Here is a 13,247-nt window from a genome sequence, read left to right on the forward strand (position 1 = left end):
AGGCAGCATGTGGATTAACTTTGAGGTTTTGCATGAGGGATGTGGACATTTGATAGATATGAGATTTTTTTTGAGCTGTGACATTTAGTAGACTTTTAATAACCTTCAGCTGTGCCTCTTTGATTCTGAGCTGGAAGTGGTTGTACTTGCTTCTGAGCTAATTTAATGATGCTCCTTTTGTTTCTTTCAGGGATTCATTGGAACTCCTGGACTTCCTGGTGACCCAGGCGAGAAAGGACTAAAGGTGAAGGACCCATGCTTTTCTTGGAATTTATCCAAAGCAGAATTTGTTCAAATCAACATTTGTTTTAGGCAAGCCATTTGTTTGGGGCTTTATAGGACATCATAAGGGTACTGCCTCTGTGGCTTAGTGGGAGCATTGTGGATATTCCTGTTGTTTTAAGATACTTGTGTTTCTATTGAAGGCATAATACTATTTAGAGGATGAGTTGAAGCAGTTGGTGTGAAAAATATTCTTTCATTGACAGTGGTGGCAGTAGAAGGCATGGCACTGGCAGCATTGTTGCAGCATTCTCACATATTCCAAGTGAAATATATGGTGACACAGACCTGGATTAGAACACCAAGGCCCTATTTGTGGATGGAATCGCCACACGGAGTTCCATCTATTACAAGTTTTACTTCTCAAAATTGAGAATACCTATGCAGACACGGAATTACTGTGTGGAATTCTGCATGTTATTCCTTATTTCAAGGGGTATAACTCTCCTATTTGCCATGTACTCTTGAGCAGGAGGTAAACATGAGTATTGGCCAGAGCAGGGTGAAGATAGGGAGATAGCAGCTTAGGGGAAGAAAATGGAAAAATAGTTTTGGCAGGGGAAGAGGGGCAGTTGGGGGGACATTGTATGGCCACCGTTTCCAAAGAAAAACTTTCTTAGGGACCAAGGGGAAGAGAATTGGTTGTCAAAGCCTCATGCAATTAATTTCTGCTGGTCAAATAATGCCTAATGTTCCCACACCTGGGAAAATTGAGCGCAGGGATACTGGGCTAGTCGTGATAAGGCAGAGCAAAGTTCCATATGGTAATTCCGCTCCACGTTCCATCATTACCTTAGTGTGCACTGTCATTAAAAGTAGAACTCCACTGAGTCAACCTAGTGGTAGATATCCTAGAGAAGGATCCTGTTTGTACTTGACAAAAGCTACGAGCTTGTCTTAGGTTTCCTAGTCCACAACCGAGGGATCCCCCATCTGCAGTTTTGGCCTGTTGAAAGAACTCCATCTGAAACCTTGCAGTGGCGTAATAAACTCTGGCTTAGGTTCACAGTTGGTTGAAAGTAATCTGCTTCTGCATCCAGTTAAAGAATCTCAGTCTTCTGCCTGCTGGTAGTATTCTGTTACACCTACTGGCATTCTGTTCTCCAGCTACAGTGGCAGGTGTTACTAGTTCCTGACTCCCAGGTATAAGGGAATGATGAAATGTGACCCTAGTCTACACATAATCCTTTCTGGGGATTTATAATCCATATGTACCAGTGGGCCTTCTTAAATATAAAGAGGGATAGTAGTTGGTGTTGATCTCTACGTACTAGTGCAGCAAAGTCCTAGTTGACTTTTTTAGGGTATTGTATCCCCTGGCACCAGCACTGACCAGACTCAGCAGAGTTCATTCACTATTATAAAGACAAGCCTCACTTTGTATCAGTCTCCAGTTATAGGCAAATGACTGATTCAGGTGGGTTGATCATGTCACTTTAGACAATTAATCATCAGTTTGTCAAACTCAAAACGAGTCTCATGCTATGTCTTTGCTATGAGATTCTGTGTGGAACTTTGTGAGGTGTTTTTATTGGATCTAGGTAGACATCAACCACTACTCTTGTCCTTCATGCTGTGGTACATAGTCAAAGAGAGCTCTTAGACTATTGTAGCTGTCCCCATGTGAAAACATCATGGCAGAAGTTTACTAATCCATGTATTTGGGGATTTATATGGTGTATAAATATCACATTTTAGCTAATTAATCACACAGGATCTGTTTTGCTGTGCATTTCACCACCACTTAGGTGAGGTTTACAGTTCTGCAGTTATTTTACCCTTACTTTCCTCGTTGTTGTGAAGCTTTGCTGCAGTCTGGCACCACACTTCTCTATATTCTAGGATTTCCACTGATGATCATAAATACTACATACGTTGCCACCTGCGTTTGGGAATCCCAGAATACTGTAACTTCTCCTAATTGAAAACTTTCAAATGTTCGCCTGGCATTATGGTATGTAAATGACCAGATCATATAGCCTGTCCAATGCTAAGTTATCAGAATGTCTTTGAAGTGATATGAAATTAGTGACAAAGCAGCACACACACCTCTGTTTGGTGGCGGGTTATACTAGGTTTCCGATTGTGCGGCACAGACCATCTTCTGTAGCATAGGATATATCCTGTGTGGCCTTGTTACCTTATCCCAATTAGGAGTGCTGGTTCCAGCTTTAATTTCTGGACCAAAAAATGTTTTTATGCACTTCTTCCATGACTTAATTGTAAGCCTAAATGTTATCTATTGTGGATTCTACCCTGTCATATATGTTGCTCTCACTGCAACATGCCTACACATTTGTGTATTTGCACTTAGATATGTAAAATGGTTTGTGTCCTCGCTTGACTGTTAATTTCTGTTCAAATAACAGAGTGGAGTCTTAATCCTGAAGACATGTCTTTTATCCCTTTTGTGTTTTTGCCTACCACATTAGCATAGATCTCAGTCCTTGAAGGGTTGGCTTTTATAACGTTCGGGACCCTTGACCAGTATGGACTGTGTGCGTGTCTCTCTCTTTCACTCTTTCTTGCATTAAGCTATGAAATCAGTGGAAAACCACACTAATTAGCACTGGATCTTTCATATATACATATGCTTAAATTATTCCCCAGTGTCAGACAGACTGAAAACCTTTGGTAGTTAATGTTAATACAGCTGTATTTTAAACAGCAAATAACACTGAAAACAAATCGAAAGTCCACCATAGACTACCAGTAGCCAATCCACCTCATGTCTTCTAGAGACTTCTAGCCACAGATTCCTTACCTTATAAAATTCCGCATGCTTCATTCTGGATCCAAACATTTTTTAGCAGTCCCCTTGCGTACTGGTAGGTAGTATCGTTTGGCTCGGTGTGGTGTTACCAGCATTGTCCACGCCGGAAGAGACATGCACGCAATGTCTTTATAGGTGCCACCCCAGAGCGCTGACCTCAGTTACTTCTATTCCATGCCATCAGCACAGATGCAGAGGAGCTCCCTTAAAAAAAAAATTGACAGAGTTTTTTAACAGTTTGTCAACTTCGACCAGTGTGGTTTTTCATCTATTTTTTTGGAGTATGTCTAAAGAGACAATGTGGTGCCTATCACAGGCAATTGTCTGTGAAAGACCCTCCCCTCACTAGATGCGTCTATGGTGCCTAGAGTGGGACCACGACTTAAAGTCCTTCCCAGATTGCAAGACCTAGAATCCAAAAGCCATCTACGAGTGGGCCAAGAGGCTTTAGGCCACTTGCCACATGACTCGGTACTTCTCCAGGTTCCATTCGCAAGGAAGGTCTCAGGACTGTTCTCTGAGTCACTCGCACCATTCATCGTGGTGATTGCAGACTTCTTCAGGTAAGTCCTCCAAAAAGTCGATCTGTTCTTAGACTTCTCTGCACAAGTCCCATTCATCAGACTAGAAACAGGAATGACCCATTCCCAGGTCATCCTTGTGGAGCGGCACCTGACCCTGCTTCTCTGAGTTTACCAGAGCCAGAGTGAACCCCGCCCAAATTAGAGAGTTTTATGAGGCCATGAGCCTCATTTTTGAACAACCGGACCCGCCTGGTGCACCTTCTTCTCCCTATGGGTTCAGGAGAAACTACGACTAGATCTCCACTGGCTGGAATGCCCCTGGTGCCATTTGGTCCCTAGAATCCATTGGTGGATCTGGATCAGCTCCCCCTGAGACTTCACAACCTCCTCTTGGGACTGTTCTAGTGGTGCTGCCAATGCCCATCAGCAGCGCCGAACTCATTGCAATCCCCGACTCCGATACAGAGCCTGACCGTTGTTGCCTAATGTCAGATCAGGCACCGAACAGGCCCACAAAGCCTGAATTATGGATGAAGCCCTATTTCCCTGAAGGCACCTCTGAGGAACATTAATGGAGGTAATCTGAGGATCCCTATGGCTATTTTGACCCCCCTAGAAGAGTCCATGGCTAATGACACCTGGTGTGAGGACCTGGATGATGTCACTGATCTGTACACCTCATCAGCCACTGGCCTCTTTTCTCCTCTCACAGTGGCTACAGAGGAAGAGGCTTTCTTTGCAATGGTGGTCTGAAGGGTGCACCTTCAGCTGCCCATGGTTGACCTCAAGACCTGGGTGTCCCCTTCAGAATCCCTACTTCCCTTCAATGAATCTCTCTCTGATGTTCTGGCCTGGGCCAAGCCCAGCTCAGACACTCCTGTGCATCGGACTATCTCCTGCCAAAATTGCTACACTCCTGGGGACCCAGCATTCTTCACCCAGGATCTCAACACTGCCTGCAACAACCACATCCAGCCTTCCACTTTTTCTGAGGCTACAGTACTTTTGTGGCCTCAGATCCCACAAGCCTTGTTGCAACCAAGGCCAAAAATGCACCCAATTCATTCCCCCCAGGACAGCTGCAACCCCAAAGCCTCTTTAATATGCCCTCACACCATCACAGGCATCCCGTTGGTGGCAGGATTTGGCACCACCTGTCCCAAAAGTGGACGATTACTATGTACAAATGGGTGCTTCAGATTGCCTAGTGGGGCTACGGCCTACTCTTCCAGTAGACCCAGCCACCTTTACCACCATCCCCAATCCGCTGACCATCTTTTGCTCTTGCAAAAGGAAGTGCTGACTCTTCTGGCTAAAGGAGCCATTGAGATCACATGTGTAGAGATACCAGGGAATCCTTTGCACTCTACTCATTTTCTTAGATTTCGTTTTCTTTAAATAATCTCGTCTACAACCCCAGAAACAGAATGTAAACAGTGCCTGCCACTTCTTCTACTGGGAGGCTGATAATTAATAGTTTTATGTTTTTTGGTTGAGGGTTTACATTCTAGATCTCTCTTTTAGCCCTTTCAGTTTTGTAGAACGAGAAACATTTTTGCAGAATACCGGCAAACAAAATGTGTTTTTGTCTCAACAGGAAAAGACATATGCCAGACAACGGTTTCATCTGTGGAGCTTTCAGCACAAAGACCGTCAATGATAGAGATTAATGGTTTTATAGATAAGAAGCTTAGCTTCACCACTATTGATAGTAAGACAGTCAGCAAAGATATCTTTGACTAAACCATTGACGGCGATCTTCCTGTTGATGAAGTCAAGCCCACCATCAATGCCCACTTACTTGTCAAAGAAAAAATTGCCGAAAAAGAACCAGCCATTGACAAAGACATAGGGCCTGATTTAGATAGTGACGGACAAGTTACTCTGTCACATTGGTGCCGGACACCCAGTCCCCGAAATTTAAATCCCATTATATCCTATGGAATTTAGATTTTGGCGGACGGGATATCTGTCACTGTTGTGATGGAGTAACTTGTCCGTCAATATCTAAATCAGGCCCATAATATCTTCCTCCTGCAACCTCGAGGGCAATAACTGCTTTGGTTGCAACCTAGTTGACGATGGCATTGAAAGCAACAATAACTTCAGCACAGTCTCAAACACTGATTTCATTCACATTATCACTCTGGTCAAACATGCTTCTAATAAGGTGTACACCAGAGCTGTTTTCACAGTTATTGGATGATTCATCTTTTTTTATCCCCACATAGCGCTGAAGTTGACAGTGGCTATGCTAGTGATGGAGGGGACATAGTCAATTTGTATATTCTAATGCTGACATGTTATCCAATGCAGCTTGCAGTTGCACAGGCCTGACCTGGATATTCATTATGTTCCTGGGAACTGTGAAGGAATATATAGATTACCAAGAGCCATCATATTATGGATGGCCACTGTTAGACCTGGCATCCTTGGAAGGTCTTCCCTAACTTTTTGCCTCTGCTTCCCAAGTTGTTTCTGTGTGTTGGACTCTGTTTTTGCTGTTTGTGTTAATGTGGGCACTTTACCACTGCTGACCAGTACTAACGTGCAAGTGCTCCCTATGTGAAATTGTATTTGTACTTGGCTTTTTCCATAATTGGTATATTTGATTTACTAGTAAGTTCCTAGTAAACAGTGCCTAGGGCCTGTAAATCAAATACTACTAGTTAGCCTGCAGCATTCATTGTGCCACCCACATGAGTAGCTCTGTAAACATGGCTCAGACCTGCCACTGCAGTGTCTGTGTGTGCGGTTTTAAACTGCCAATTCAACCTGGCAAGTGTGCCCACTTGCCAAGCCCAAACCTTCCATTTTTGTACATGTAAGGCATCCCTAAGGTAGGCCCTCGGTAGCCTCAGGGGCAGGGTGCAGTATATGTTAAAGGGGGGACGTGTGTTTTACATGTCCTAACAGTGAAATACTGCCAAATTCGTTTTTCACTGTTTCAAACCGATCTCTCTCATAGTTTAACATGGGGACTGCCTTTAAATATTATCAAAGTGCAGTTTCCCTTTGAGAGCAGATCGAGATTTGGAGTTTGAGGTCTCTGAACTCACAAATTAAAAATACATCTTTTAGTGAAGGTGGTTTTAAGATTGTTAGTTCGAAAATGCCACTTATAGAAAGTAGGCATTTTGTTGCTTAAACCATTCTGTGACTTTGCCTGTTTGTGGATTTCCTGTCTGGTCAGACTGACAGTTGGGCTGTTTGTGAATCTCCTCTAGACAGTGACACAAAGGGAGCTGGGGTGTAGCCCATACCTGGTAGGTACATATCCTGATGAGTCATCTGGGCTAGAGTGGAGGGAGGAGTGGTCACTTACACCTGCATGGGCTGTGCCTGCCCTCACACAGTGCAGTCTCCAACCCTTGGTGTGTCTGGGGCCTGGCCTGGGCAAGGCAGGATCCTGTAAACAACAGAGACTTTTCTTTGAAGTTGGGCAACTTCAAAGATAAAAAAGGGTATATGTTTTGGACCCCGAACCCCAGACTTTAAATTTCTTCAAGATTTGCTTCTGGAGAACCAAGAGGAACCTCTGCCAAGGAAACTAGCTGAGGAGAAGTGCTGCCCCTGTTGGTGACAGTGCTTTGTTGGGCTATCCTTCAGTTGCTGCTTCTGCTGTGAAAGGGGACAAGGACAAGACTTTGTGGTATATTCCTGCTTGAGAAGACTCTCCAAGGGTTTGTACTTATCTTGCCCCCTGTTCTGAAGTCTCATGGCCATTAAAGACTTCCTCTGCCAGCACCTGGACTCGCTTTTGAGACTCCTGCCCTGCCAAGTGGTGCCCTATCGAGTCCCTGGGCCCTTGAAAGGAGAAGCTGGTGGTAAATCAAGAGGATCCAAGGAAACCGACTTTGGCCGACTCCGGACTGACGACCCCGCAGGCCCAACACCGCTGCAGCCTCGCTAAAGTCCGCGACTCCGTGGAAGTCGCTGCATCATGCCGCGAACGCCAGATATTGACTCTGCTGGAAGTGCGCAGATCCAACACTTCGCACCAACGCCGCCTCACCTCCACCGCTCCACAGCAAGGACCCGATGCCTCTTCATGACGCCTCCACTCCTTCCTTCTGCAGCACCGGAACCGACACCACCTCGGATCCAGCGACGCCGCAATCCCCGACTCCATGCACCGGCTTGTTTCCTATTTTCACAAGGTACGGTACCTGGGGGTCCATGTGACTCTGTGACCGGGGCCATTGGCGTCGGATTGTTCGGAATGACTCCGTCACGATGCCAGGACATCACCAATTCGAAGCATTTGTGTCTCTAAGCGCCATATTGAAGTTTAATCTTTAAAAATTCATAACTTTGCCTGCGTATGTTGGATTTGTGTCATTTTGTTCAGATAAATATTGGCTAACCTTCTTCTAACCTGATGTTGAGTCATTTTGTAGGGTTCGCCCTGTATTACTTTGTGTGTTGGTACAAATACTTTACACATTGTCTCTGGGTTAAGCCTTTCTGCTCATGCCAAGCTACCAAGGGGGTGAGCAGGGGTTAACCAGGCATGTTTCCCCTTTGCCCTGGCTAGAGTGAGGGTCCTTGCTTGTACAGGGGGTAACCTGACTGCCAACCAAAGATCCCATTTCTAACAGCCACCATAGAAAGAGGTGCCAGTAGGCAATGGGCACAGGTGGTTCAGGTACCAGTGTTTTTTATACTCCTTGAAACATCTAATCAAGCCTGACTACTTTATACTATTACTTGTACTTCTGGAATGTTTTCCACAGGCTCCTTCAACAGATTTATCCCCTCGTCCATTTCAAACTACAGAGACTCTGGTAGCTGACCCTTCCGCACTCCCCTCCAGATACCTCCCATCAGAAGAGACCAATCAACCATCTGTATTCCTTGGAAGGAAATTAGGGCTGGACTGAACATTCAATGCTGGTGCTGATTATGATATAAATTACTCTGCTGAAGAGCCTAGCTTCAAACTGTACCCCAGAGATTCACCTGTAGATCAGGTCCACAGTTTCTACATATAGGTCAACCAAATGGTATATAGGTTTAACTTACCTATAGCTCCTGTGAAAAGAAATTGTTTTTTTTTATTTTAAAGGCAAAGGTACAAATGTAGACAATCTAAAAAAAAGGTAAACCCTGCTTGACTACATCTGTGAAGAAGGGCTGCCTTGCATGTGAACCCAGCTATGGGCTCTGCTCTGATTTCGAGATTCGAGATAAGCACAAAACCCCTGAGTCAGGTCCTGCTTGTCTAACAAATAAAATAAAAAGTGATCTTGTGATTTTCGCTGGGGCCTAGAAATTCAGCAACCCCTTCTGTAGTACCCACAGGCTATAAGAATAAGAGGTTAGACAATGTGAGTAAAAGAATTGGAGTGTTTGGAGGAACATCAATTAAAATAGTTAATGCGAGTAGCATCTTTTTCCCATTCTGATGGGCAGCTATGGAATTACATTGCTCCTTCTGTAGACAAGCTCCCAGGTGACTGCTGACTAATTTGCAGGTGACTAAAATAGACACAGACACGGCACGTTCTTTGCTGTTGTTAAAACAGATGCAAGGATTCTCCCCTTATTGCAGACAAACTTAAGGTCAGCGAAGTTCAGACCAGTCAGGGACATTGAGTAAATTTCACCCCTCCAGTCAGGAATATTATTAACAAAAGCAACCTGCCACTCAATACTGAAGAAAACAGTCTGGTGGCCAACAACTGTGTAGCCAAAGATCCTGTCAACCACAAGGTCCAAGACAGAAGCTGCTAGTCCTAACTTATTGTGCTGCCCACCACCCTCCCTGCCAAAGCCTGTGGGGGGAAGGTACAAGCACATGTATCAGCCTTGTGGAACTTTACATCAGACTGTTGGGCATTTAACATTGTGGGGCAATAGAATGTATGTTGAAACCACCAATAACTCCCCCACGAAGGGAACATCAATTTCATATGAAGGGTCTATGGTTAGAAGTGATCAAACTGTTAGAGAAAGTGGCCATAGAACCAGTGCAAAAAACATCAGTGATTTTATTCAAGTTACTAGCATTGTATTTTAGATTTGAAAGCATTAACAAATTCATTGACAGGTAGACTTTAATTTTGATATCACTGCTGGATGTCCTCCAATTCATCAGCTTCTTAGCATCCATAGGTTTAGAAGATGCATATACTTCCACCTACCAATACATTGCCTTCATCGAAAATACACTGTTTGACAGCCATCACTATCATTTCACACTCCCAGATGGTCTGAAGTCAACCCCAGAATATATACAAAATGTCCAGCAGCAGAGGATGCATATTTGTGGCATCAGGTGTGGTGTATTCCCATATCTCTATGGGGGCCTCCCAGATTCCTTCATTGCCCTAAACATCAGAAACACTTGGTTCTGATTTGTGGACACTAACTGCACTAAATGTGTTAACATAGCTAGCTCTACCTTTAATTAAAATATATATACTCTTCTGTGTGGCATATTTTACCTCTAAGGTTACACATCTGTACAGATACACTAAAGATTTATCTGTTCCAGGAGAGAGGAGAAAGATTGATGAGCCTGGTCCAAGACAACGCAGAGCACATGTTTAAGTCAGAAAGTACGAAGTTTTACTAAGAATAATGTCCCCATGTATTCCCTTGATTCCACAGTGTTGGTTGAGAATGAGGCCTCCCAGAGTAATGGAATATATAGCGAAAGCAGATTTTGGGTCAATGGGATGATTTCATTCCAGTAACTATGGAAATAAAACCAGTTATCACTTGGTGGATGCAAGCAGAAAATATATATGCAGGGCAAGCCCTTACAAGGAGCAACCATAAGTTTGTCTAACAGACACCTTTTTGAAAGGCTGAGCAGGTGCTTGTACACAATCTGTCTGCGAGCGGTCTGTGAGCTTCTCGAGAGCAAAACGCTGCATATAAATATCATGTAACTGAGGGCAGTAAAGCTGGCTATGAAAGATTTATTTTTGCTGATCTCTCATTAGGAGTTCATGATAAGAGCGAACATGACAATTCTTTATTATATAATAAAACAAGGAGGGATGAAATAAAAGAAGGTGGCATGGGATCCCAGCTATGTTGGCACTGGGTGTTAAGTCACAAGATCACTTTGATAGTGGAATATGTAGACTGCTATGAATGGGGACTGATCCCAAGACAACTGGATCTGGTATTTCAAAGGTGGGACATGCCTCCTCTGGATTATTTTGACTACACTGGTGAAATGTAAATGCCAAAGTTATGTAAGCATGTGGTGGTTTCCCTGAGCCAAGGACAAGCATTTTTGTCTCCTTGGTCAGTGATATTTGCGTATACTTTGTCCCCGGTATCCAGAGTTCTACACAAGTTGAAGTAAGAACCATGTACACTGATACTATTTGCACTAGCTTGGACCAGGAGTACATGGAGTTATGGGGCCTATACCTGGAAACACTGATCTAATTCAAACAGGATCTGTACCTTCTCTCCAAGAATCAAGGAGAGGTGTTGCATCAGAGCCCAGCATCTCTGAGCCTGGTTGCCAGGCTGCTGCTGACCTAACATATGGATCCCTTAATATTACAGCAGACTGTTGAAAGATTCTTCAGGCAGTCAGAGCAGCGCTCACACTAAAGACTTTCTAACATGGAAGCTATTCCATTTTTAGCTAACATCTAGAGCATTGACCCCTTTCCATACACCCATATCAGATACTACCCTACCTTCCACAGTTGGCAGCATCTGGCGTACAATTTTCTTCAGTTGATATGCATCTGACAGCTATGTTCAGATACCTCTGAACTTCAACCACTCTATCTTTATTTTCCACTAGAGTGGTTAAGGACTTTGAGAGGACTAGCTTTCACCTTTCGTCCTCTAGGGAAAAGCCACCAGCTTGGGAACTCAATACGGTGCTCGAAGCCCTTGTCAGGGAACGTTTTAAGCCATACATAAGACATCTCTTCAAATGCTTACATGAAAAACTGCTTTTCAATTAGTAATAACAACTGCAAGGCACATTGGCAGTATACAAGAGTACTTTATAAAACTCTAGAAGTCCTACATTCATACCCAGGATACCAACATCATTAATTCTGAACAAAAAACATTTACTAATGTACTTTTTCCACAGAAATCTACAGCTGCAGAAAGGTCTCAGCATTCTTTACCTCAAATATTGTTTGAAATTGTATGTTAGACAAAAATACTGAAAACTATTCAGGAAACAATTATCATAACAGAGGAAAACAAAAAAATGATGGGTGGAATAATTAATTAACCTCGGCCACTGATAAAGTAGCCTGGGTGCAATCCAGTCTTTCTGATTGTTTTGCTCAACATTGAACTTCAGACAGGAATCAGCAATATGCAAAGTAGTCTTGGTTCTTCCTCCAGCAGGAACTATCGATGTATATGCTAAGACGTGGGTCGAAGTGTTCAAGCTCATCATACTGACAAGGCCAAATTAGGCTGAAGCATGTCTGGGCTTCCCTGTGTTCCTGTACAGAAGGGACCGAGCCAGGCAATTCAGACTGGCCTTTCCCTTTTGAAGCAGGCACAACACTGATTTGTAAATGGTTGGTTTGTGTCTGAGTTGGCATGGTGGGCACAAGAATAATGTACTTGAGTTTGGCTTAGTGTAATTGCCAGTGGCTGGGGTCAGTTCAGGCATTCCATCCATTACTATATTGTTTTCTTAATCATAACGGGGAATAGCATGCTGGATTCTCAAGGTAGGCAGCATCTGAGGCACAGGATAGGGGTGCATTTGATGAGGAGCATCATGCCCATGACTGTACTCTTTGCTGGAATACTATTGCTGTACATATGCAAAGCAGTGACTTGGTCTTCAACCCACACCTCCGACCAGCATGACTGTTTGGATGTCCAGCTGAAATGTCTGACCAGGCGCGACTCCTCAGCTAGGGCGGAGGAGCGTCATCCACCTGCCAGCAGCCGCAGCTGCAAACCTTTTACTACAAAATTATAATAAACTGTGTTTAATATAGTTTTGTAGTAAAAGGGGCAGGGCCACAGGCTGTGACGAGCAATGAGGGGGTGCACCGTGCACTCCCCTCAATGTGCATGTATGTTTGGCTGCCCGTCTCAGGCTGGCCAAACACACGTGCACAGGGCTGTCTTCGGCCCGGCAATGTGTTGCCGGTCTGGAGAGCAGGCACAGGCTCCTGGACTGCCTGGCAGCACCCTGGCTGGGCGCTCCCAGCCAATCCTAATGCTACTCTAAGCAGTGTCAGGATTGGCCGTAGGACAGGCTGGGAGCAGGTAACTGTTTTTTCAGTAATTTCCCTTGCCCCTGCACTGCTGCCCCGCCCCTAAAAAGCACTGCGAGCCACTCCCGCGTCTGACAGCAGTAAAACATGTAGTACTTCACAACTTGTTTCGTTAAACTGAGTTATTTCTACCTATTACATTATACTTAATATAAAGTAATGCTTTGGTTATCTGAACTCAAATATGTGAACCTATGAAAGATCTGCGGCTGAAGAGGAAAAAGTAAACTACCTTTAACTGCATTTCTCCATCATTAGTATACTTCATAGATTCACATGCCTCCACCCTCCCTATTGATGAGGCTACCAGTACCTACGTAATTACAAACTTTACCAATCTGATAGTTTTGTGTCTCTGAATCCCACCACTTGATTGTCTGGATTTTGAGTCATTAAACGGGGTCAATACCCTACTGCGATATGAAATAT

At 44.1% G+C, this 13,247-nt stretch overlaps 1 protein-coding gene across 2 annotated transcripts in view; it reads left to right on the forward strand.

Annotated features, from left to right (window-relative positions):
- LOC138301234 (collagen alpha-1(II) chain-like) overlaps window positions 1–13,247 on the forward strand; it is a 1,268,735-nt gene that overhangs the window by 517,709 nt on the left and 737,779 nt on the right. For both annotated transcript variants that reach the window (XM_069241494.1, XM_069241495.1), the window contains exon 16: window positions 191–244. In XM_069241494.1, coding sequence (XP_069097595.1) covers window positions 191–244 — 54 coding nt within the window. The remainder of the gene's footprint in view (window positions 1–190; window positions 245–13,247) is intronic.

The sequence above is a fragment of the Pleurodeles waltl genome, chromosome 6 (assembly GCF_031143425.1).
Source record: "Pleurodeles waltl isolate 20211129_DDA chromosome 6, aPleWal1.hap1.20221129, whole genome shotgun sequence".
NCBI classification, from domain to species: domain Eukaryota; kingdom Metazoa; phylum Chordata; class Amphibia; order Caudata; family Salamandridae; genus Pleurodeles; species Pleurodeles waltl.